This window comes from Pezoporus flaviventris, unplaced genomic scaffold (assembly GCF_033815535.1).
Source record: "Pezoporus flaviventris isolate CSIRO_AGI_PZ_B2104156 unplaced genomic scaffold, CSIRO_AGI_Pfla_v1 ptg000040l, whole genome shotgun sequence".
In the NCBI taxonomy this organism is placed as follows: Eukaryota; Metazoa; Chordata; class Aves; order Psittaciformes; family Psittacidae; genus Pezoporus; species Pezoporus flaviventris.
The window spans coordinates 11,070,067-11,095,698 of NW_026892588.1; the positions used below are offsets into that span (position 1 = coordinate 11,070,067).

General features: G+C 50.3%; 2 protein-coding genes across 7 annotated transcripts in view; one reads left to right on the forward strand and one right to left on the reverse strand.

Annotated features, from left to right (window-relative positions):
* The first annotated feature begins 355 nt into the window (after positions 1-355).
* On the forward strand, positions 356-11,158 carry SNORC (secondary ossification center associated regulator of chondrocyte maturation). Of its 3 annotated transcripts, none has more exons than XM_061465309.1 (3): positions 356-4,374; positions 10,281-10,460; positions 11,018-11,158. In XM_061465309.1, the coding sequence occupies exons 1-3, from the start codon at positions 4,299-4,301 to the stop codon at positions 11,125-11,127; spliced, it is 366 nt and encodes a 121-aa protein (XP_061321293.1). In that variant the 5' UTR covers positions 356-4,298; the 3' UTR covers positions 11,128-11,158. The 3 variants fall into 3 exon arrangements, with proteins under 3 accessions (XP_061321293.1, XP_061321295.1, XP_061321294.1); XM_061465311.1 differs by having other exon boundaries at positions 356-2,126; positions 10,284-10,460; XM_061465310.1 differs by having other exon boundaries at positions 775-2,126.
* Positions 11,159-13,663: 2,505 nt separating this feature from the next.
* NGEF (neuronal guanine nucleotide exchange factor) overlaps positions 13,664-25,632 on the reverse strand; it is a 49,166-nt gene continuing 37,197 nt past the window's right edge. For all 4 annotated transcript variants that reach the window (XM_061465315.1, XM_061465316.1, XM_061465317.1 and 1 more), the window contains 9 exons: positions 25,432-25,584; positions 23,294-23,423; positions 22,728-22,802; positions 20,731-20,820; positions 18,926-19,089; positions 17,757-17,912; positions 15,389-15,468; positions 14,857-14,961; positions 13,664-14,262 (listed from right to left, as the gene is read on the reverse strand). In XM_061465315.1, coding sequence (XP_061321299.1) covers positions 14,090-14,262; positions 14,857-14,961; positions 15,389-15,468; positions 17,757-17,912; positions 18,926-19,089; positions 20,731-20,820; positions 22,728-22,802; positions 23,294-23,423; positions 25,432-25,584 — 1,126 coding nt within the window. In that variant the 3' untranslated portion in view covers positions 13,664-14,089. The remainder of the gene's footprint in view (positions 14,263-14,856; positions 14,962-15,388; positions 15,469-17,756; positions 17,913-18,925; positions 19,090-20,730; positions 20,821-22,727; positions 22,803-23,293; positions 23,424-25,431; positions 25,585-25,632) is intronic.

Below are 25,632 nucleotides of genomic sequence, written 5' to 3' on the forward strand. Positions count from 1 at the left end.
AGTCAATATGCTAAGATCTAACTTGCACAGTAGCTTTGCATTGTGTTCAGCTAATGGCTCAGGAGAACAGTACATGTTTAGGCTGATAATTTTACTTGGTTTGACTGCCTACTTTTGTGTGTGTGTGTGTGTGTGTGTGTGTGTGTGTACAAGGTGTCTGGTTCATAAGTACTTTCTGCTGCTTGTTTGGTTGGTGGGGTTTTGTAATGGTATGATCTAACTCCTACAAGCCAATTTTGGACTACTCTATACTACATAACAAATAAGCAAAAGTATGCTAATTCCCAGCTCAGCTGGGGAGCAGGAAAAGGAGCAACTTGTCAGTTTCTCAGTGGAAATACAGAAATGCGAGCAGGAAAAGGAGCAACTTGTCAGTTTCTCAGTGGAAATACAGAAATGCAAGCAGGGAAAAATGTGCAATGATAATCTGTCGAACCCTGAGAACCTTACTCGCCTTCTGAGAGCTGGTAGATAATGGACCAGTGGGGAAGATGTTGGTTTTAATACTTAAATATTCTGGCTCCTGTATTTAGTACAAAGGTAAGATGATGGCATGTTCAGATTCTATGCTCAGGTGACTGACTGCCCTGTCACCTTCTGTAACAAACTGGGCCTGTTTCTGTAGCCACAGTCATTTGGATCAGTAGGGATGGAAAAAATAGGAGCTACAGCTTTGTGTCTGCTGCTGAATATACATTTATGTACTTCCCAGCTCCTTTTCAGATGGAGTGTGAACCTGGAAAGCTAACAGGGCTTTGATCCAAGTTTGGCAGATAATGTTGACCGTAATGCTAGAGATCTGAGGTTGGTATTGATCACGTTTCACCATGTTCCTTCCTAACTTACCATTTCACTGCAGGGTCAGTGCTCTGTCCTCTGTTTTTCCTGCTTCCTCTCACAGCCAGGCACTAATGCAAAGAACTGCAGCAAGCAGGATGATTTAACAGGACACCTGAACTGTATCTGGCTGCCTGTCTAAGCCAAAAAGCAGAGATCTCGTAGCAGAAACATCTGAATCTAAAATTTAAGACAAAACTACTCATGTTTTCAGAGCATAAAGAACTGATATGAGGGTATTTTCGTACTTTATTACATCTTTTTCTGAAGGAACCCATGAAGCATCTAATCTTCATATCAACTTTAAAAAATGCTAACGAAATTCTTCTGATAATGAACCAGAGCGTTCCCCTTTTGATACACTTCATCCTTTCCCAAACCTCTTTTGGTGCAAATGTGATTTGAAACAAACCTCAGTTCTCTTTGCTATGAAGTTCTTACTTGGAGGGGAAGGCTGGGGTGGCAGAGGGTTGCAGGAGGAGGTGGTGTCCATGAGGTTTGGATCTGAGGAGGATGCTCGCCTTCCTTGACAAGGGCAACTCTCTTGGAAGACTTACCAGGTTTTAACAGGCAGTTCTGCCTGTGAAGACCACACACTGCTCCTAGTCCACCGCTGTAAGTATACACTCAGAAAACAAGGATGCCATGGAGCTGCTCTGGCTGCATTTCAGAGCATTTTAGTCTCAAAAGATTGAGGCCCTTGTTTCTTTGCTGCACCCACCCTTGAAAGACCACTGCCACCCCTGCACACTGAGAGGAGAGCAAAGCCCTCCAGTGGTCAGCTTGGTTTTGGGGTTAGCTCCCCCAATGGCTCCTTGTGTCTGGCCGTGGGATGCCTGGCCAGAGGGAAGGCATTTCAGGAGCATCCCTATGTCCACTGAGAAGGACTTGCCAAGAACAGCTCCTGTGTGCACTGGCCTGGCAGGGTGACTGATGCCTAATGGCTGGGCTGCCTATGGGGTTTTAGGCACAACTTAGAGGGTGGAGCTGCCTTCAGGAGGAGGTGTGCTCCACAAGCCGGAGCGAGTGAGTCTCTGCTGGGGTTTGCACACACTCCATCCACTTGCTGTTGTGAAGTAAATTCTTTATTTTTTAATCTTTTAAATCTTTCTTAACCTGGCTGGACAAAATTTTATTGCACCAGTGAAATTCCCAAGTTGTTTCATACTTCGAAGAGTTTTAAGAATTTCTGGTGACGCTTTTCCCGAGGGAAGCCATGCCCTACCACAGAGTCCTTCGCCTGGTCCTGCTAATGCTGTGTGGCATCCTGGTCCCTGCTGTGCTGGCAGGTAAGGAGTTTTGTTTGCATTTCAAGCACAAAAGCATGGGTGGTCTTTTACTAACCTGCCTGCCTCTCCTCTATTGCATACCTCCTCTCCCTCCTCTAAAAAAATCTGGTTTTATTGAGTTATAATTAATGGAAACTAGTTTTGGGATCACTTGTGGTGAGAATGTGTTCACCACCCTGAGACGAAGCTGCTGCTGGGGAGAACATAATTTGTAATTTTTCCTAAGCAGAAGAGCAGTAGCACCTACGTGAGCGTTAGTGGCAGTAGTAGATCAGGACATGTAGATGGAAAGTTCTCAGCAGCTGATGGGATAGCTTGTTTGTTAGCTTCTAATGGCAGGAAGAAGCTACAGTGATGAAAAGGAACACTTTTCTCTGGCTAAAGCATATGTGCCAGTTTTTGGTTCCTTCTATGCTTCCTGCTACAGCAGAGCACAACTGCTGCTGTAAGTAGAAGTGGGAAAGTGTCTATGAATACTCAGCTTGGTTGAAAGCTGAGGTGTGCATCTAAATGGAATTTGTCTGGAGCTGGATGTGCTGGGGCAGGTGGCAGTGCTGGGAAGTGTGTATGTGGCTCTGACTCAAGTTCAGTGAGGTGATGGGAACAGGAATAGGTGAGACACTGATTCTGTAAGGCACTGTTTTTTAAGGAGATGACTAGTAATTCCAGCCTTATCTGCTCCTGCCTTCGGAAACTCATGAGGAGCTGCTTCCCTCAAAGCCTCTTTCTTTAAGTGGGGGTGAGGCTGAAGGAACCACTCAGGCAAAGAAAATAGGCAAGAGCACAGTGCTTGTTTTCCTGAATTCTCATCCTGCCTTCCAAGATCTGGAGCAAAGCTGGATCACAGTCCCCTCCCAATTTATGAGCATCTTGCCCAGCAGGGAGATCCTGACCAGCCATCCGTTTCTTATTAAAGGAGCTTTCACGTGACTAGGGGAATTTATCACTGCACCTAGCTTGGTACATGAACAGAATTACTGTGGCTGATATCCCCCACAGATCCTTCCCTTCTAGGATGCCTTCTTGCTAGGAAACCTTTAAAATAACCAAGAAATGAGCACTAAGAAGTGATGTTTTCGCTGTCTAAACCCCAAGCTTTTATGTCTGTATAGTGGAACATTAATTGCTGAAGCACAGTTTGTTTGTAGCTTGCTTGTGCTCCCAGAAGCAGTGTCAGTGCTCCTCCCCAAAACCAGATAAGGTCTTAACTGGTAACAGTACTTCACTGCAGAAAGTGATTCATTCCCATGAAAACTTCACCTGCTTCCTTCCTGAGCTAGGATTCCTTTTACACTGTTTTGTTTCCAGTATTTGGTATGTATTTGCTCTGCCCCTGGCCTTGCCAGCTTTCCTATGTATTCGCCCTCGGCTCAGCATCACAGCCATAGTCTGTAGCTGTCATTGCCTCTGTGTGTCACTTTGCTCCTGTGAAATACTCCACATTCACTTCATTCCTTTCCTGGGTGAGTCACACGTGTGCAGCAAGGCCAGTAGCTCTCGAAGAGCTTTGTACTGATGAATGCAGCATTTGGATCCTGGAGTGCAGGAGAGTCTCCATGCTTCCTTTGTGGCATTTTAGAGGCTAGAGGCCTTTAAGAAGTTTGTTCTCTACTACCTCAAAGCAGGACATGAGGGACCAGCATGTACAGTAAGCCATCCCAGGAGCACAATGATTTTCTGCTGCATTGGAAGTGAAGTTACCTGCCCCCAAAATGGGGCTTTTAGTGCACAGTGGAGTTTTTTCTGCTTTTCACCCCATTAGCAAAGGAAATTTCCTGCCTTGGGCAGACAAAGAAGGGAAGGGCATGCAGACAGCCCTCTGCTCTCCTGCGTACACATGCAGCCCTGCCTTTCTGTAAACAAGTTTATTTAACATTCATCAGAACCGCAGCGCTCTGCGCTGCTCCACACTCCAGCTCCGGCTTTCGCACATCACAGGCTGCCCTTTGTGCTCCCCATGAAGGCCTCTTTTCATCCTTGCCCTGGCCCTGTGCCCGCTGGAGCCACCTGGGGCTGGACAGCCCATTGCTGGCCTCAGGGTTCACCCAGCCTCTGCCCTCCCATCTCGGCACCTTGTGCCTTCCATGGCAAAGCCCTCCATGGGGGGCAGGAGCAGAATCTGCCTTGGAGGGAGCTGTAGCTGATGCCAACCTTGCAGACCCCACGTCTGGAATGAGTCTTCCCATCTTCATTGGGCTTAATTTTATCACAGTGGGGTCTTGGAGCTACCTGGTACCAGAAGCCTTGTGTAAGCGCTCAGTTCAGCAACGCATGAAGGCTCTCCACTGGCAGTTGAGGTTCCCATATGGATATGGCAGTTGGAGCACTTTTGGGGTGCTGGTGGGTTGCGTACCTTGATCTGGCTTCTTGCCTGGCCATTCCGGTTTCCTGGACAGTGCTCTGTGACTGAAGAAAGTATGAGTATCTCTTCAGAGTTACTGAGCTCTTTCAAATGTCCCATTTGTCAAAGATGGGGGGGACACAACTGACTGAGTCTTTAATGCTCTTTGTCCACATCATCTAGGTGCAACAGGAAACGGCCAGCTCAAGGACTTTCTGCACACCTAAATCTTCTCTGCTTCTGCTGCCTCCAAACCCAAGTAAAGCATGGGCCTAGCGTGCAGGAGGGTTGTGAAGAGCTGATTTTTATTTTTTGCTTTCAGCAAAGCCAGCTTCAATTCGCATGATGGATTCAGAGCTCCAAGTGGAAGTCGGTAAAAAGCCTTTGCGAGGCCTTGCCTTCTGAACCATGTATATATTTAGTATATAAATTCTGTGGGCTTATGGATTACCTTGTTTTGAGCTGATGTGGCTGTACATTGTACTGCAGTAGCACATCAGAATGCATACAGGGAAAAAAGCAAAGCAGGAGACTTGCTGAAGGAAAACATACGTAGCAACTCATGTGTCCTCATTTTCAACAACAGGAGAATAAAAGTCTATTAGGGAGTTTTTAAAGTTCGACTGCTAGAATGTGGTAAGTTGTAAATAGGTTTTGTCAGGCACATGTCTTAAAAAGATGCAGTTGTTGCAACAGTGTGTCTAGACTTATTGCAAGTCTTTTTAGACCATTACCCAACCTTGCTCTGCACCACCACTCCTTAAAACTTACTGACACTAGTACCAGCTCTCAGCTAAGGTTACCACTGGGTTGGAGGTGGAGAGTGAAGATGAGGAGGTGCTGAGACCAGCCTCTGTGAGGAACAGTATTGGTCCTGGTGAGGGATCTCCAGGGATAAAGATGTTAGGTGGCCTCATCTGCTTTGCCTTGAGGTCTTGCTGCCTGCCTGTGGGCGAGGGTCTGGTGTCTTGAAGGATGCTTGAGATTTGATCAGCTTCCTCAAAAGCTATCACTGGTGGAGACTCTTCCAGTCTTCTTTCAGCCATCAGTTATCTGGAGTGCTGGATACTGTGTCGCGCTGCTGGCAGCTCACCCACCTTCTACCTGAGCATGGAAATAATGGTTTCATCAAGTTGCATTTGGCATCGTCCTGTCTAGATCTGGCTACAGCCCATGTAGCTCAAGTCCTTCTGGGGTCCCTCGTCATTCACAAATCTCAGTGTATTTCTTTAAAGGGTAAGAACCTGATGTTCCATTTTCCTGGGCTCAGTTGTAACTACCCTGTGCTGGAGAGAGGGAGAAGGCATGGTGTGGTACAGATATTTCCTTAAAATAAGGCAATTTGGAGTGTCAACATATGGAAAGGAGGAGGTGCCACCCTCCACCTGGCCTGTTTTAAACCACTGGAATACTTTTAGTCCATTTTTTTTCCAGGTACCATCTCTGCCCAGTAAAACCCCAATAACCAAGATTATTCCATGTCTTTCTCTTGAGTGCTCTCAAACTGTGTGTTTCACCAAGTGAAACAGCAGCTGCCCTCAGTCTGTGCTTTAGTGCTGATACAGGGTTAATGCTGAGGGAGAACTGCTTCGTGCCACAGGGTCAAGGTTTCTCTCCCTTCAGAGCACCAAGGCACAAAGCTCTTGAAGTGGTGGTGGGGTTACCCATGTGTGTTGGTAGCTCCGCTGTGCCTGCTGAGTTGCTCTGGGGTAAACAGACTGTGTGAGTGTACCCACTGGGTTTTCCTAGAGACAGGACTGGTCCTAAGACTGATGCCAGCACAACTAATGCATGGCTGTCACCCATCACTGGTCTTGTGATGATGTTCTGAGCGTGTTTCTTGGTAATTCTTTATTTCTACAAAGTTCTTGGTTGAACAGGGACACCATGCACTGCCTTGCTTTGATATTTGGTTGCCAACTCTCGGTTCCACCCCCTCACTTGAGATTGCAATGCCTTTGGGGTTTTACGCACAGCCCCAAAGCCAGGTGTGACTTGCCCTTTCCCAGTGAAAGGCTGACACTGAGCCTGGAGCTGTCACTCGGAGGCATTTGTTCAGGTGCACAGACTGTGTCCCCCTCTTCACAATCAGGGTGTCACCAACTGCAGGTGGCCAAGCCTGGTTGCTCTGGTGCTGCTTCTCTCATAGATCATCTTTAGAATCCTGGTTTCCTGCTCATGCACAGAGAAACCCAGCTCAGGAGGGAGAGGGACACGCAGTGGTCACACAGAACAGCAGCAGAGCAGAGAATTGAATCTCTGAACTGGGTCCTGTGCCTGTACTTGGAGCCTGTCTGTTGAGACTGTATCCAGCAGGTGACTGGAAGGGCACTCATCTCTTAGGTTTGAGACCTTATTAATAGTTTGTTGGGTTTTGACACATAAGCTCTGAGCTTCTCCCTCACCTTTCTCGCTTTTACCAGAGGACTGAAATCAGAGTGTGGCTTTTAATACTGCTCCATTGTGGATCTGCTGCTCTCAGCCAGCAGCAGCATCACTGATGCTCACTGGGATGACTGCAGAGGGGTGGAGGCATGACTCCTGCAGTTGTTAAGCCCACTGGATGTGTGGGGATAGCTGGATATGGGTGGTTGGGCCTCTCAAATGGGGAGGTATGTGAGGGCACAAGCTGTTATTTAGGAGGGAAAATCAAAGGTGAGTCTTGGAAAGCAAAGCACTGGTTCCAAACAGACTCTCCTGGTCTGCAGCAGCTTTCTCTGGAGGGACTGGTAGCATTGAGGTGCAGGAACTAAAGAGGAGACCCAGCAGCAAGCCCTGGCTCTTGCTGATGTTCAGATGCAAGTATCTTACTTTATGTGTGTGCACGACTCTGCTGCTTCTGCTGACAACTCTGTTGGTGAGGCACTAGAGTGACTGAAAGGAGTTGTGTTTGCCTTGGTTGAAGTGCCGTTAAGGTAAAACCACAAGGACTTGGGACAGAAAACGTATGTTTAGCACACTCTGCCCCTTCTGTGTGGGTGAACTGAAAGCGTGTTTTAATCAGATGAGGGGAATTAGCAAAATACATGTCCAGAAGCCATCCAGGACTCTGTACAGGTCTTAAAAATCACTGAGATCATAAACAAATTAGACTGTTTACTCAGCTATCAAACATAAGCTCTGTGCCCTGCTTAGAGAGAGCTGCAATAAATTTTTAGGAATTGGATGCACAGGGGACAGGGAAACTTTCCAGGACCTGTGGGTCTGGTTAGAAAGAGAGCCTTTGCACTGTGGTTGGAAAGGGTAGCGTTCCCTCCTTGTCCAGTTGAGAATGGGGAGTTGGGAAGACCCTGTTCACATCCTACAGCCTCCCTGAATGGTGCCTGCATCTGTTATAGATGATCTGAGCTAACATTTCCCCCCAGTTAATGTGAGGGTTCACTCAGCTCTCTTGGCTTTGGGGAGAAAAACATTCTTGGGAAGTGCAAGGACATCCTCCCAGCATGGTGTTCTCTTGCCAGCTAGGAACGGCTGCAGTGTTGGTGCTGGCCTTGGTGGTGTTGACACAGTCAGGAAGGTTGTAGCTGGAGGGTGGATCTTCTGTGTGGAGTTGCTCTGCTTGTGAAAGCAGCCTGGAACCAGGGCTTCACAGGCATTACATGCATTTGATTTGTGCCTAAACCAGCAGCTTCCTAAAGCCACTGCTGTGAACTAAATAGCCCCAGCTCTCCTTGGTTTCTTTCCCTGTTGTTTTAAGGACATTTACCTACTCAGTTCTAGACTTCACAGAATGGTTTGGGTTGGAAGGGACCTTAAAAATCATCCAGTTTCAAATCTTGCCACAGGCCAGGAACACCTTCCATTAGATTAGGTTGCTTAAAGCCCTGTCCAGCTTCCTTGGGCAACCTGCTTGGTATCTCACTACCCTTATAGTAAAAAACTTCTTCCTAATGTCTCATCTCAGTCTTCCCTCTGTCAGGTTAAAGCCATTCCCCTTGTTCTGTCACTACCTGCCTTTGTTCAAAGCCCCTCTCCAGGTTTCTCGTAGTCCCTTTAGGCAATGGAACCTGCTGTAAGGTCTCTTCTCCAGGCTGAACAATCCCAGCTCTCAGCCTGTCTCCAGAGCAGAGCTGCTCCAGCCCTCACAGCATCTCCATAGCCTTTGCTGGATTTGCTCCAACACCTCCATGTCTCTCTTGTGTTGGGGGCCCGTGATCTGGATGCAGGACTCCAGATGTATCCAAACCGCAGGATTTATAGAAGTGAAGTCCACTGGAAATTGGTACTTTCTAGAAGAGCCTCTGGATGGGATGCGAGTCTCCAGCATCTGATTAGTTTTGCAGGACAGGCTGAGAAGGGCCCTGCCAAGGGCTCGGGTTTTGCTGGGGAGCCCTCATGGAGCCACAGGTCTCTTGTGAGTTTGTAGCAAGAACCCAAGATGCCAGCTCTGATGCACACAGTGACCACAGATGTACCAAGCACATTGAGGACATGGTACTTGCTGCTACTGCCACGTGCTGGGTCAGCCAGCCACAGCATGCCGACCAGGAACAGGTCTCAAACTGGGGTCTTGTTTGTCTCTCACTGCTTGTTGGGCCAGGGTTAAACCTAGCAGCTGTCTCACTGAAAATCCTGCCACTTTTTTATGGCTGTAGAAAGGCCTTTCCACAGCTAGTCTGGAGCCCTGTCATGTTCCTGAGTCTGCAGACAGCTTGGGATAGCTTTGGGGATGGTGGGAGCTGCTCTGATGTAAGCCCTGCAGTAAGTTGTACTGGTGGGTTTCTCCCGGCAGCAAAGGTGAGTGTTCTGGTGCTGGTGTTCCTGTTCCTTCTGATGCAGGGCTCCCATGGGAGAATCAAGTGTAGTGGAACCCTTAGCATTGATTCTTCAGTTCACTCTCCTCCCATAAGGTGCCAGCTGCCAGCGGGAGGCAAGGAGGGTTCCACATTCTTAAAGCTCTGGCTGGTGCTGCCAAGGTGCGCTGGTGCCACCTTCCTTGGGGGCCAGGGAGAGCCTGAGACAAGGCTTTGAGTGCCCCTGGTTCACCAAGAGGCACCATGCTGAAGCGGGGATGCCCAGCATACCCCTGTGCCTTGCCCCAGAGAACCCAGGCTGCTTGCTCTGACTCCTCTGATGCCCTTTCCCAGCCTGATACCCACCCTGTCAGTTCAAATGGGCTCTGGTGCTGGATGCTGTTTGTTTCCCTCCTCCCCAGTTTTTTTCCCCATCCCAGTGCAACATTCCCAGTGGTTTCGGCAGGGAGCTGTGGAATTTCTCCTGTTCCTGCCGGGGCCCACCTGAACAAGCCAGGCATTGACAGGGAGCACTCAGCTTAGCCACACACACACAGACAGGGCTCTCTGCTTTGGTCCCTGACCCCACAGGGGAACGAATAACAGGAGGTAAATGGTAACATCAAACAGAGCCCGGCCTGGCTTTCATCTCCCCAGCATGGCATGGAGGTGGGCAGAGGGAAGTGGGGCTCCTGCCTGGGGAGGCTGTGTCCTGCTCCCTGCCAGCACCTCTGGCACCCTGCACTGCACAGGCCAGTGGTGCAGCACAGAAGGGCCCTGACATGATGTGGGTTTTGCCAGCATGTGTCCAGGTTGCAGGAATATGTCAGCCCAGTCCCATGGGCATCCACAGACTGGCTGTGGATGCTGGTGCACGAGCAGAGGCTGCGGGGAGTTCCCTGTTGTCCCATGTGTGCTGTGTGTACACCAGGAGGCTTCCAGAGCCTGTGGTAGAGGGGTTGCACCCTGGGGCACAGGCACTGCCTTCAGCTGCTCTGGTTGTTAGTTTTCTGCAGCCTCCTTAAGCCCTCGGGTCACCCTGCATCCGCAGCAGGGTGACCATGGGCGCTTGTTTCTCAGCAGAGCACCTGCAGGGCCCAGTACCCACCCTCTGGAACGAGCCTCCTGAGCTGCCCTCTGGAGCTGGCCCCATGGACACCACCACAGCCCGGCTCTCGGATGCCACAGCCTTCCCCGTGTACACGTCTGAGCTGGAGCCTGAGGACACCACTCACCTGCACCGGCTGGATGCTGGGAATGGTACATGGTGGCACCATGGGCGCTCTGGGGATCACGAGAGGATGTCCTCGCTCTGCAGTTGCTCTTTATGGTCCTGTTGCCTCCCAAGAGGGGGTTGAGAATCCTGAGGTGGCCTGACCACTGCTGGGGAGGGGGGTGAATAGGCAAGAATATGCCTCAAACTCTCTAAATAGGGAGTGTGAGCACCTTGCCTGGCTCCTGATCTACAGCAAACACCTGTTGTAATGTGCTTTGAGCAAAGCAGCTCTTGCTGTGAGTGTTAGCAGGAAAGCTGAGTGCCAAAGACCTGCTGTGTTATGGCTGTCTTGGTCACTGGGTAAGGAGCAGTGGGTGGCTCCAGCCACCTGCCCAAGGGCTTAATGCCTCTGGGGCACAGGATTGGGCCTCAGCTGCACTGGGACATGGGAACAGGGCCATCATGGGCAGTGCATGGGGCTTGGGAGTGTGACCCCATGGCCAGGGACATGCTGGTGTGGGGCTGATTCCCCCTTAGCCCTTCCCGCCTGGGACCCAATGGCTATGCTGATCTCATACAATCTTGTTCTCTGTCCCTGCAGGGTCACTGGGACCTGGAGCTATTGGTGCCATTGTCATCGCCTCCCTCCTGGGCACCTCTGTGCTTGTGGCCTTGGTCATCATCACGCTGAGAAAGTTCTCTGCCTCCTGAACTCAATAAAAGGTTTCTCTGTAACACACCAGCCCTTGGCTGCTCCTGCTGCCCATCTGCCTGGGGTTCCCTGGGGAGACACGCTGCCATGGATGTTGCAAAGGGCACTCTAGCTTCTGCACTGGGCAGCAGAGCTGCCCTAGTGTGCTGTGCTCTTGGCATGTGGATCCTTGGGGTGCACACAGACCTGGCAGGCTTGACCACAGCAGTCGGGGGGTCCCTGCAGCAGTGAGTGAGTGGCTCCGAGCTGGCACCATCTCTCTTGGTTGTTGGTAACGATGTTGGGCATCATCTTGTGCAGGTGTCCTTGGGAAGGGCTGTTCATTTGGTGTAGACCACCCTCATACTTCCCTTGCCTCACCTGACCCCATGTTCACATTCAGCCCCACTCCCACCCCCTGTGTTGGGGCCCATTGCCCCCCACCAGTTGCACTGGAGGAGTCTGGGGAGGAAGGAGACGCACACGTGTGGCTTTGGCGCTGGCTCGCTCAGGTACATTTCATCACACAGGAAAACAAGACAACAAGAAGTTCCCGTCAGGTCGCTGAGGCAGCCCAGCAGGGCCGGGGGGGGCTTCAGCCCGTGCATGTGGGCCCCAGGCCTGGCCCTGTACAACACTTGAGACCACGGAAACGGAGGCGTGCAGGGCTGGATCTGAGGAGGTAACACTGGATGCCACTCGGTGCCTGAAAACACACAGCCTGTGCCTATGGTTTGGGGTCCTAAAAGGTCACAACAGAGTAAGAGGGGGGCAGAGCAAGTCCCAGGGTCTGGTCGTGGGTCATGGCATGGTGCATGGCAGCCCTGAGCCCTTGTTCCCTGGAGAAATGCAGTGAGGAACCAGCATCCCAGTACCAGGAAACCTGGGTCAGCCCCTCCCCTGGTGAAATAGCTGTTCTGATGGGTAAGGGAGCATTTCTGTGTTAGGAGAAACACCCCAGGCAGGCACTGGGGCAGCAGTGCCTGGGTTGTGCTGGCTGCTGGGCTGTGGAGCTGTACCATCTGCTGTGTGGCAACTTCTCAGGTCATTTTAAGGATTTCCTGGAGCTGGAGCTCCTCTGGGTTTTGCATTAGAGAATTTGTGGTTGCTGTAAGGTCTGGACCCTTGGTTGTACTCAAAAGCTGACTGTAGGGTGCTGTTAGAGGGGAATATGTGTGTGTGGGGGGGGGGGGGGGGGCATGTCTAATTTGGGGGGTCCCCATTAAATAAGCCCAGTGCACCAGGTTAGATTCTGCGGCCCCTTCCTGGTCCCCACCTCTGGGCTGGGCGTCAGCAGGGGGCCTGTGGCCCTCTCCCTGGGGTGCTATAGGCAAGCACAGCCCTGCTGTCACTGCTGACCTGGTGCCACTGACCTGGGCACGAGGAGGGATGCCTTCATTCTCCCTTTGCTGCTATGGTCCCAGCAGGGCTGCAGCCACTCGCCCAGTGCAGAGCTGCCCATCCCAGGACCATGGTGATAGCCCCAGCCCTCCCTCACCTGGCTCTGGCTGCACACCCCATGTGTAACCTGGTCCTGGGTGGCCCAAAGACCAGCCCCAGCCAGAACCAACTCCCTGGTCCCTGCTGCTTTTCCAAGCTGCCATCCCCATGGCTCTGCTCTGTGCATGGCTCTGTTGGCAGGCAGCTCTTCTCCGTCCCCTTCTGGAGCACAGCCGTGGCGCTGCAGGAGCGTGGGGCACTGCAGGTCATGGCACCTGCAAGACTCCTTTGCAGTGGTACAGAAAGATGCCGAACAATCCATTTCCCTGATGCATGCTGGCCGCAGCTCAGGACCAGCCTGTAGCCAAGGGGCCCGCTGCTGTGGCCACGTGTGGGACTGTTCATAGCGAGGCTGTTGGACAACAGGTGGCTGCCGTGAGTCTGTCCCCTGGTTGGTCTCAGTGCAATGCCCTGGGCTTCATGCAAGGAAGGAGTGCTGCCTGGCTCTGCGCAGCCTCGCGACGGGGTTGATGTATATACATGGAGGTGTGGCTGTACAGGGAGATGGTGTGCTCTGCCTGTGCAGGCAGCGGCGCGCCGTGGGTTACAAGCATGCAGGCAGCAATCGCTGGGCCTCCCACAGCGTGTGGGACAGCAGCTCCTGGGGTAAGGTCACTCGCCTGCTGCTGGTGCTCCCATGGTGGTGTGCGGGGAAGCGCTGGCACGGCTACCCTGCCCTGTGCCTCTGCAGCAGAGAAGTAGCAGTGACCACAGAGACCACAAGTGCCGGATCAACCAGGAAAGGATGTGGTGCCAGGACCCTGTGGAGGGGCTGAGCCATGGGCAGGGCCTTGATGTGCTCTGAGGCCATTTGGCAGGCAGAGGTGTGGGTCAGGGCTGGTGAGGTTGTGCTGCTGGTGGAGCAGGGCTGGATGTGGAGCATCTAACTGAAGCAGATTGGGGGTCTGCCCATGGGAATTGGCCCAAGTGGCTCCACAAGCAGGACTGCTGGAGTTACTGGGGCTTGCCCCAGCCCGGTGCTGATGGGCTGTATAGAGGTGGTGAGACAGCTCTTCTGCTTCAGCTTTATCCCTGTAAGATGGTGTTTTAGGAGCGACCCAAACTATAAGTCGTGATGAGCTGCAAGTGCTCAAACTGGGCAACATTAATGCTTTTTTATGCTTGTGGCCATGTGCCTTTCCCAGGCAGCCCGAGCCAGCCCCAGCTAGCATGTGTGCAGGGAATGGGGATCAGCCACCCGGCACCTTTGGGCTGTGTCAGCTTGGCTTGTGCTCTCTGCAGCTGTACAGAATGCCTGGGAAAGGGTTATCCAAGCCAGTTCAGAACATAGATCTCTAGGGAAGCATCAGTGCTGCAGGGAGCCCAGGACGTGCAGTCTCTCTGTTCATGGGTGCATGTGCCTGCTCTGGCACAACAGGTCCTGCACCATGGCCCACCACACCATCACCATATCCTTCCAGTTGTGCTTCTGTCCTTTGCCCCTCTCCCAGAGGTGCTGCAGATGTTCAGGGATGCCAGTGGTCATTGGCGGTTCCTGCTGCCCAGTTTTCTCCGCTGGCTGTCATCCGACTTGTGCACCCGGAAACACTCCTTCAAGTTCTGGGCTCGGATTTTGGGGTTCAGGATCTCCTCCCCCATAGAACTGGGGAACCAGCCCCTCTCCTGGTCGTGAAGACGCTCTCCAAATATCCAGCCTGAGCAGAGACAGAGACAGGTATAAATGAGTGGTCCTTGTTCCTATGCTGGGACAGTGGTGCTGGGAAGAGCCTATACAGCTGGCAGTGCTTTCTGGAAGCTGCTCGGAGGCCTGTGCTGGAGTGACCCCAGTTTGTCAATTTGGTCAAGGAAGCCCGCTTGCCTGAGCAGCACTGTGTGGACAGCTAGCTCAAGGGATGCCAGCACAAAGCAGGCACTGCTGCTACTGTGTGCTCCTGGCTGCCCCTCGTGCTGCAGGAGTGGTACCCAGCACACATCCAGTGTGACTTGAGTCCACCAGCTACAAGTGTGCCCCAGGGACCAGGACCAGGTGGCTGTGAAGCATCATCAAGGTAAGAACAGGTCTGGGTTACATCTGTGTCAGCCCTGCCATGTCTGACAGCCAGTGCCAGGGTGACTGTGCCAGCACTACCTGGATTTGCTGAGTGTCAGAAGGAGGCAGTAGCTCCCCCCTCCTGCTCTGAGCTTCCTCAGCTGTGATGCCAATGATGGGTCTCTCCCTGCCTGGCCCCTCCTGTCTGCCAAGGGCAAAGCCCACCCTCCCGCAGACGCCCCCATCCTGTCCCTCATACCATCATCTGTCTTGTCCAGGATGTTGAGGACATCAGCCAGTTCCAAGGACAGCTCATCTGGCTGCTGGGCCACGTACGGGTGGACACACTGGATCTGTGGGCAGTCTGCCAGGAACAGGGCAAGAGTGAGGGATGGAATGGGATGGATTCTGCTGTAGGACCATGAACTCTGCGAATGGTCCCTCTGATGTGGTAAGAAACCCCGTGGAAGACAAGGGGTGCCCCAGTCACAGGGACCAGGGAAGCACCTCTGAGGGGAAAGGAGCTGGGTGCGCATCATCACTTCAGTGCCACCCTTGAGTAGCTTGGGTGGGAGGGAGAGCGCTGGTGCAGCCCAGCCTGGGTTGGAGGGGTGCAAGGTCAGGGCCAGGCCCACAGACAAGTGGCTGTGGGCGGTGGGAACACAAGGGGTGCCAGGGACAGTCCAGCTTCAGCAGAGGCCCCAAGCCTGGGGTTGGATTGAGATGAAGGCAGAATAAGGTGCCCTGGTGTAGGGGTGAAGAGCATGTGGCTCCCATGCTGTGTCTCTTACCAACAAGTCTGGATGTAAATGAAACAAACTTGGTTCTGCGGTTCGGGGCCAGTGAGATCATCCAGCGCTTCATCTCACTCCTGCATAGGGATGACAAACCAAATCTGTGAGTATGGGACAGTCATAGGGACCCAGCTCTCCTGCCCAGCCAGCCCTGGGCTCCTAAATTGTTTCTTTCATGGCCAGTTCCTGCCTTCCCCACCCTAGGGTCCTTGACTCCCAGGCAACGCTGAGGCCCACTCTTCTACACGCAGTGGTTGGGATGTCACACATCCCGTGCCCTGGGCTCTGCTGGCTGTCCCCAGAACAGGAAGATCCCACTTTGGGGAGCAGCCTGGCTTCAGAGAGCCAGCAGCAGGGTGGGGAGGCCTGGCATCCTCTGGGCTCTAACCAGGGCTTGGTCAATAGGAGCAGCTCTTCCTGCAGAGAAGCAGTTAGAGGTTCATTTATGCTTGGAGCTGCTGTGTGGGAACATTTAAAGGACAGAACTGATGAATTCACTTGCAAATGCTGCAGCACACCAAGGGTACCGCTCAGCTGGCAGCAGATGAGACACAGACCCATGTGAGCATATTCAGCATGCTGCTATGCAAAACCCGGGCCTGCAGCAGGAGGGGGGGGAAGATCCACAGTGCTGGAGAAGCCCCATGCCTGGAGCTCCCTCAGTCCTGCTTGGAAACAGGCAGCTCATCTCCACAGGCTGCAGCTCCTGCTTGGAGAACCAGCAATGCTCCCAGCCCTGCGGGAGCCAGAGCTTTGTACCTTCTCTGATGCGAGTTCTAAAGCCTGAACTTGACACACATCTAAAGCCACAAAAGTGTCTTCTGGGAGGAGAGAGGCCTATAAGGGAGATGTGAAGGACAAGCACTGGCAGGCTGATCTGCAGGGTTGGGAATACCTCGTGCTTCAGGGCTGAAGGGCAATGCCAAGGACCAGAGAGGACACCTGCAGGTCAAGTGCAGCCCCTCATGCCATGGAGACGTGCAGGATGAGGGTGCTGTGCCCTGAGGGATTGGCACCTAGAGATCAAACCAAGTGTCTTGCTGTGCTTGTGGCGCTATCTGCAGGCTGGCCTTGCACACAGTTCCTTGCAGGGCTATTTGGATCCTGCCTGCAGCCTCTGGTTCCTCTCAGCCTGTGCTCCAGTCCTGCCCTTGTGACTAGCTGTGTCCAAATGCACTGTACAGCCCACCCAGGACATCAGCTGCAAGCTGCCTCCATGCAGGTCACCATATGTGCTGGGTCACATACTCACTGCGGCCATCAAGAAGATGGGACAGGATGCAGAAGCACAGAAGTGCCATTGCCTCCCCTGGGCTGGGGCAAACCCTGGCCTGGTTTATCGTTCCCTGCACAGCGAAGTCTCACAGACGTCACATGTGCGCTTGCCCTCCATAACATGACTGACATCTCTATTTTCAGTATAGCAAAGCTGCAGTCACATGCCTGGGGAGAAGGTGCAGTTGCTCACTCACTGTACTAGGGGGTTGTCTTCCTGATGCTGGTGCTACACTGTGCTGGGGTGTCAGGGTGCAGCCCTGGGCTGTAGCAGGATGTGGTCCTGGCTGGGCCTGGCATTCATTAAGCAATATGGATGTTGAACAACTGATAGCAAAGTAACACCAAGTTTTTAGTGCACATCATCTCTAGTAGCTGTTTAGCTGGTAGTACATGTGCACCTATAATGGCATAGATGCTGTGCCTGGAAAATGCAGGGCTGCTAAGGCTTGAGTCAAAGGTAAGGCTTGTGTTGGTGCAGCTGAATCATTTGCCCAGTCTGAGCTTGTTGGAACCTGAAGTGTAAAATCAGTGAGCCAAGAAATACTGTATCCAAGGAGACAAGGAGGCCCCGCGCAGCAGAAGGGCTGCAAGATCAGCATCGGCTGTGGAAGGTGCTGAGGAAGCAGCCGTTTCTCCCACCTTTGCCTTACAAGCAGGACCCACTTCATAGTGCTGACTGAGTACGGCCTTGATCTTTGGAGTGTACAGCATACGGATGTATGCTTGCTTTTACTTTGTGAATATGAAGTGGTCTATAAATCCATTGAGCTCCTGTGCCAGGGCCGGTTTCTGACCTCTGTCCCACAATGCAAAGTACCCATCCATCCTCCACGCTGGTTGCTACAAATACATTGTACAGGAGGGAAACATGCCTGGTTGACTAGTGCCTGTCAGCGGGAGAGGTCAAAGGTAGCCTTAGGGGAGCCATGTTGGACAGAGAGGTTTGTAGGGCCAGCAGTGGGATCTCTGCCTGCCTGACCCTGGTAAGTGTGGAGAGCTGCTCCCTGTGCCACAGGGTGCTGCCCATGCGTGGGTGTAAAGAGAGGGCATTCCTGAGCTCTGGTGAGTGGGTGACTGTTGTACTCACTGGGATGATGCCTTCAGCATGTAGCTCGCCTCCCGGTCATCTGCGTTCTCCAGCAGCCTCAAGATGAAGACGTTGGCCAAACTCTGCCCCTGGTCTTCTAACTCCTCTACCCGAAGGAGTCCCCGAGGAGCAGAGTCAAACACTTGGTACTTGTCCCTGGGAGAGGATAGAGAGGAGATGAGGAAAAACTGCAGTTATCTCAGGGGACTTTGGCTTCAGCCACCCAGAACTGCACTGAGGACACGGACCAGGAACCACTTCATGGCAAGAGCAAAATGATGTCCTGGTGCGGGAAGACGTGTGCAGCTATGAAAACCCTCTGCAAAGCAAGAAACCCTCTTCTTGTTCTGCCTTAGGCATCTCCTATGGCCAAATGCTTGCTCTGAGCTCCCTATGTACAAAATGCAGACAGTGCTCCCTCAAAGGGGACTGTGAGGCTTACTTCATTCCTCTTTGTGAAATGCCTCTGTGTTCTCTGGATACAGGCTGCCACAGAAGCAAAATATTTCCAGGCATCAGACACTGCGGCGACATGTTTATTAGAAACATTGGACTGGCAAGATGCTCCCTACCGGTGAGTCTGGTCAGTGCAACAAAGAACACGCTGTTCTCTGGAGCCATCTGTGCGGCTCTGTTTCACCAGAGTGAAACAAGACCTAGTCCTGAGTACAATGATGTTTTCCTCCTCCTGGGGCAGGTTACAGCCTGTCAAATAGAACTGTTAGCTTCAGGCTTAAATGTATACCCCTCCCTGCTGCTCATGTTCTCTAGACTGCTTTCTTAGACGTTTAACTGACTAAATCTGAGCTGTTCTTGAGACAGTGATGAGTCAAAAATCACTTCTTGACAGGAAGACGGGCCTCCTGGGCCAGCCCACCAGCTGTGACTTGTTGCGGCAGAAACTGGTGGATACCTGTTCGCTTATCCTGCTGGGAAACCTGGAATCCAAGGTGGTTTTGCCATCAGTTTTTGGTTGGAGAGAGCTGACCCATGAGGAGTCAACTGTACTCAAAACCAAGGAAACTGCTGGAGGGAGATGTACAGGTCAGGCCAGGATGCCTCCCTGTACTTGGGGAACAGGACAGGGACACAGCATCACAGCTTAGATAAACCCATGGGCAAACAGGAATAAGGAAGTGCCCTGTGTACTTCCCAAATTGTGTACTCACCCAGGAATTTGCCGGCAGATTACCAGCAGGTCATTGAAAAGGAACAAGTAGATTTCTCTGAAGAGTTTCTTGGTGCGAAGTGTTCGTGATGTCTTTGGACCATTCATTTGCTGCAGTTCCCCCTGCTTCAGCAGCCAGCGGGAGTGAGAGATGATGGGCACAGACTGGAAGTGAGGAAAGGATGGCAAAGATCAGGAGAACAGCAAAACCCAGTGGGTTTATGTGGTCAACATGCTGAAAAGCAAGAGATGCAAAAGGAAGGGTGGTGAGCTCCCATCACCACAGCTTGCACTGCAGAAGGTGGAGCAGAGCTGCACAGAGAGGGCAGTGCGCTCTGTCATTCACACCGCAGCCTAGCTGAGAGCGTAACAAAACTCAGGGGCATGGCAGGAGCCTGAAAGTGAACAAACACGAAAGGACAGCAATGCTGGAGTGCCAAGTGCTGGATTTAAACACCAGGACCTGCACATGCTGATCTGTCTCTGGGACATCCCCTGTGTCATCACATGGACTGAGCTTTTACAGACATCTATTGTACATACTGGCAATACATGCGTATTGCCTTTCGGCTACAAAACCCCCTAGGTTAATCGGGTCCTTACTCGCTGGGTCTGTTCCAGCTAGGAGGAGATACTGTCCATGCAGCTGCAACAGCACTTCCGCTAGAGTTTTGGCACACACTGTGCTAAAAATAAGAAGTCCAGCACATCTTACATTAGAAGAACACTACACTTGCAGTCAAATGACTGAAATACTGGGAATTATCTATGTAACTGCTGCTGTTTCCATCTTCACTCCGTCCTTGTGCTCTTATGTGCACGGTGGCACAGTCTGACTTTCTGCATTCTTGCACTCCTTTCACCAGTGGAGAAGGGTTCCTAAGGCAGAGCTACTCCAGGGATGAACCAGCTCAAGCCTGTCATTACAGCCTCAGCTTTACAGGAGATGAGGGCAGCCTTGTAACTATCCCAGTCTAGAGCTGTCTTGTGGACTGTGGTCTAGCCCTGAGTGGAAAAACAAATTCTTGTTCACCCAGTGCAGCTTTCCAAACAAATGGTCTTGCTTTATTCTGTTTTGTTGGTTTTGCTTCGGTTGTTCAGGTACATGAAAAGGTTGCTGGGAAGCTAAATATGCTCCTTAAAGTTTGTGAAGCAGATGGATCTGCAAAGCATCTCCATAGTGCTCGAGAAGAGAATTGGCAACTCTATACTCAGCACTGGAGTTTCATGGCATGAATGAGACATGGTCAGACACCCCTAAATATGGACTCGGTCATTCCCTGAGTGGAGCCAAAATGAATCATCAGCAGGTAATTAGAGACTGTACATAGTGCATAAATGCATGGATGAATTAAAATGGCAGGGCAGTCTTTATTTTGGTGTTTTCCAGCTTTAAAGTGTTTTGCTTTGTAAGCTTTCATCTTCCTTCAATGTAATTTGTAATGTGAAATAATAGCTCAGAGTTGACCTGCATTTTGAAGGGAGGTGAGAGGGAAGAGCCAGAACGGAGTGCTGGAGCAGGGGGCACCCACTGTGCTCGGATGGTTTGATGACAGCATGTCAAATCTGCATAGGGGCACAACACATTGGCCTCAGTGCTGCCCCTGACCTCTGCAGCATGTGTGCACTGAGATCACACAGATGGATGCAGCAGCATTCCCTTCAAAGGCTTTGGAGTTGGGACAGTGTGGACCAGGCTACCACTGAACACACACTGAAATAAGGGCAACTAGGCTACTACTGCCATGTATGTCCACACAACAGTTGGAGGGTATTGGTTTGCTTCTCTGCAAAGGGTGTTTATACCTTGATCTTGAATTCCAGTTTCTTCTGGATGCTGATCATCTGCTCTGTTCGGCTCATCTTTCTGACACCTTCATTACATGCTTTCACCACCTGGGATAAAGAGTGTACAAAGATTTGCCTTCACTGGTAAGCAACGATGGACAGCACAGAAAGGCCTGACTGTGACAGGGTAAGTGCCCTGCTGTAACAGGAACTGACCCAGCCAAACTCTTCTGTCAGCACTGTATTTGCATGAAAAAAGGAGTGGAAAACAAACAAAAACAACAATAAAGAAAACCCCTCGCCAAATACGCAGATGGTGTTATAGCTGGCTGGCTATCAGAGGACATGTTAGATGGCTGCATTCGGTTACTGAAACAGAAAGTATTAAGCAATAGTCCGTGTTGCCCAGCACAGGGTATATCACCTTTTCCAGATCCTGACATGCCATGTATCTCATCTTCCTTGTTCCCAACACTTGAACACACACAGTATCTTCTTCAAGAAGAAAATGAAGCCAAAGATCTTAATTTCAAAGATGCAAATGCTGTGGTTCTGCCAAGCAGCACCAGGTGCCAAGGCTATGAAATGTCCCAGCAAAAGAGACATTCATCATACAGAGCCCAGCTGTGTTCTAAGCACAAATTTTAACTGAAAACCCACAACCAACGTGCGAGCACTACCCTATTGCAGGGACCTTAACCTAGATGCCACTGCCTGTTTCATAAGGAGCAATTCTCTTGAGAACTGGCTAGGTAGAAAAATCACATTGGAGAACAAGTTCCACTTTGTGCTCTGTTTCTGCTACTCAAAACCCACCAGAATATCAGCAATTTAAACTGTGATCAGCTCTTCCCTCTTGAATAGGGATACATACAGGGAAAATAAGCACCAGATGACCTCTGCTGTAATGCCTGTACTTAGCTGGACTTTAGGCATCTAAACTTCCAACACTTACAGATAAGTAACCATGCAAAGGCAGTTAAGAAACTGATCAGGTGAGTCAGCAGCAGCTGAATCTAGAAAGAGCATTTTTCCATCAGCAGTTGTAGTTACCTGCATGTTTCAGGAACAGCTTTCCTCAGGCTTCTGACCAATGGATAAAAACCATTGCTACCAGATGCAAGAGGGATTCTGCAAACACTAACTTAATGCAGAATACTGTTCATTGTAAAGGTCTCTGTCTTTCTCCCTAGCGATCTCCAAAGTGTACGCTTCCTACACTAATCCAGGGAAATCCAGGAGCCTGTTTTTCAGTCAGAAGCTATGACTGTATCCTCAGGTTGATATTCTAGCACAGTTTTTAACTTCAAATACTTCTACTGAACTGCAGGACTTGAGATGTCCCAAGCTTCTGATGAAGAAGGGTTCAAACACTGTTCCATGTGGCTGCCATCTACACGCAGAGACCATTGAGTTATGTAGCTTGGAGGTGGGATTGCCCTGTTTGACCGTGTCAGATGGAAAACATCCCAATGCTTTCCTGTTTCGTGTGCAGCAGTAACTAGCCCAACCGAACAGCTACCTACCAGCTTCAGGGAAGAGGGCTAAAAGCAGGCTTGAGTACTTCATTAAGAAATTGTTATTCTAGGTCAGAGGAAGAAGCATGCTGCATTGGAGGAAGCCTGACACAGTTGTGCTCTGTTGCCTGATGCGGCTAATTACATCCCTTAGTGAGATCCATCACCTTCAACTATCTGCAAAAAACAATTTGTAATCTTGAATTCTCCAAGGGAAAACATTCTCTCTGCCCTTTCCTACAGCAGAAACATACACATCTGTTGTTAGCAAAGGACTCCTTGTCACTGACATCTGAGTGCTGCTGGATTAGTCTATCTTTGAGAACAAGAAAGGCTTCAGGAAAAAAATATTACTCCTGAAACACAGTGATAGGATTTAAAGAGACAGCTTCAGGAGCTAATGTGGTTTATATGTCTTTTTTTATGGAGGGGAAGGTGGGAGGAATGAACATGATGGTTTCATCTTAATGGCCTTCAGTTTAGCTCATTCAGACTTACTGTTTCCAGCTCTTTATGTGCATCCAGGGCAGTGTTTTCCCTGTCAGACTTCTCTTCTACTTTCTTCAAAATATTCTGCAGGGGAGGAAAAGCTGTGTTAATTCTGATCCCAATTTGACAGCACAGAAACTGTCAAACTAGCCTCTGAGTTATTTCTGGCCATCAGCCTCATTACAGGGTAGGTGACAGAGTACAGTGACTCTCACCTCTTTGTTCCTCTTTCTCATTAAAACCTGGTCCCATCTGACCTTATATCTAAAAGAAATACAGCAGGCAGAATCCTATTTTATATATATAAAAAAGAAAAGAAAAATAGATGGAGCTGGCACTAACAGACAACTCTTGCTCAGTAAAAGCTATGTGGCAAATTCAACACTAGCTTGGGGATGGTCTCTGAGTGAATAAATCTTTTCCATAGTGGTTTATAATGTCTAATTCTGTGGAAAGGCTTCACCCATCTCTAAGTTTGATTGTGGCTGTATCTAAGCCTCATTTACAACTGCTGAAAAGAAAAATGGAGTGATCCAGAAGACCCTCAGAAGAGAGAGAAGAGCACAAATCTCTACCTGCACCAGCAGTTTGAGCCGAGTGATCCTTTGAAACGGCAGAATAAGGAAGGAAGAAAAGGACAGGCCTTTGCACTTAGGATCCAGCTCCAGCTGTGAGATCACTTCTCGGAAAGCTGGCTTGTCCTGCCTGAAAGGAGAGAGAACAAAGGTGTGAGGGCTTTGAGTGCTCCTCTGCCTGAGCCTCTGGTATGTGGCTGGTGACCCAAAAGCAGGTTAGTCCCATACTCAGCATCTGCCTGGCCTCTCCAGTGGGAGAGAAGAGGGGACTCAATGCTTCTAGGTGTACTTTAGTTTAAATCCAGAGTTATTTATAGTGTTGGGGGAGGGAAAAAAATAGACTTTTAATGTAGAAGCCATGGTAGTGTTCACATGTGTTAGCACATCTAGCTCAGCAGCATGCACTGTGTGCGTAGGTGCGTGTGAATGGGGTGTGTGTCCAAGTAGATGAGTCAGAGGCATAATTATACATTTTTACACAGTTGGAACTCTGTGACAAGGTGAAATTTGCTCAGCCATAAGAACAAGACAAGCCACTAAACAGTTCAGGCTTGGCTACTGCTACTCCTGGCTGCTGCTTAGCTGGAGGAAGGACATCATTACCTGGCCTGAGAAGGGCATGGGCCGTACCCTGATGGTTTGGAGCAGATGAGGGTATTGCTGAGCCATGGACACAGCTGTACAGAGCAGCTAAAAGTCCCAGCTGCCATAGTCAAAGTCAATGCTTCCTGGCAACTGCAGGGACCTGAGGAAGACTTACACTGCTGGAGTCCTGGCTAGCAGAAACAGCGCGGATGTGAAGAGATTGCTAACTGTGCAAAACCTGTCTTTACTGTGTGTGACTTGCAGCATCTAGGAGAAGCCACTGTACATGGTTCCCCCTGCTGCAGCAGGTACTTATGTGATGGTGTGGCTCTCCAGAGCCATAGCAGAATGAACCTGAGTGTACCTGAGGAACTGCCAAATGGGGTGAGCTGTGACCACACCTCAGACTTTGAGTTCAACCAAGTGCTGTAGAATTGCTGTGCCAGCTAGGAGCCTGTGGAACAAGTCTATTCTTTTCAGTTTGCTTTTTGTTCTCCTGCAGACAGAAAGAATGCTGCCTTCTAAATTCATATCTAGGAATACCTCTATCTCCAACAGGTCCTTTTCAAGCTCATCTAATCTAGCCTATTGCTGCTTCACTTCTGAGTGTTTAGCTAATGAGTCTAGGCAAACTGTTCATATTCTGCTGCTATATTGCTTGCCTCTGACTGAAGGAAACCCAGTGGTACCCTTCCTTTGGAGTCAACAGTTGGGAAAGCACAACAGAGGCCCCTTGAAGTGTTGGGGGTTTTTGTTCCTCAAAAGCTGGGGAGCAGAGAAAGGATAGGATTAGGGTTTGTTACACTCCCCTGAACTAGCTTCTGCTGCAGGCAGGAAATACAGTGCAGTATGCGCAATGGGCTGTCCTGAAAGAATCTAGGACATTGTAACTAAAGAAAAAACAATTCTCCTGCTTGAAGACAAGCTTGGAGGGCACTCTTTGTTTTGAGCTGGGGAAAGACAGTTCCTATGGGATCAAAAGACTTGCTAAGCTTGAAAAATAATGCAAAAATATTTTGCATTTTATCCTCAGGCCTAGGTAGTGTCTGTGCGTGTGACACTAGAACGTGAAGAAAATGCCTTTTTTTTTTACAGCTTTTTTTTTTTTTTTAAAGAAAATTTTGCTCTGAAACACAAAAGAAATCAGAGCTTTGGGAAACTCAAATGCCTTGCTGAGCAGCCTGGGAAAAACACTGGGTGTTCTTTTCATCAGAGATCTGTATTATATTCTTGGGCTTTCAATCTCTTGCCTGTACTTGCAGTTTAAAAATACATCTATTTCACAAGCGTGTGCCCCTGTGTACATCATGAATATTTCCCACAGCTGGAAAACGCTGGCTCTGAATTTACTTGGTATGATACCTGCACACTGTATCACCCCACCCTGGCTATAAACCCTTTTAATTGTGTTTTCTTTTTATAGGTGCAGTGAAAAATCAGTGACGTGGGAAATCTTTTTCTGTACCACCTAATCCTTTCTCACAAATATCAAAATTACAGTGAAATCTCATGCAATTTTGCACAATAATTTAGCATCAAGCACCGGCACTCACAGAAGCTGCTTGTAAGCTCTCTCCTGGTAGGTCTGGTTGGAGACGTAGGTGATGTACACAGAGAAGTGGTTAACTGTATGCTGATAGACAATATCGCACACATCCGAGATGACAATGTTCTCCTCCACCCGCTGCTCGAGGTCCAAAAGGAAGCTAGGTGAGAAACCCGGTGCTCATATTAATTGTGACATGTCTGTTGCA

Bases quoted from the DNA above. Each gene is read 5' to 3' on its own strand.
- SNORC (XM_061465309.1), top strand. From the start codon at position 4,299: ATGAGTCTTCCCATCTTCATTGGGCTTAATTTTATCACAGTGGGGTCT. The intron at 4,375-10,280 runs GTAAGCGCTCAG...CTTGTTTCTCAG, and splicing joins CCTGGTACCAGAAGCCTTGT to CAGAGCACCTGCAGGGCCCA. The intron at 10,461-11,017 runs GTACATGGTGGC...CTGTCCCTGCAG, and splicing joins CCGGCTGGATGCTGGGAATG to GGTCACTGGGACCTGGAGCT.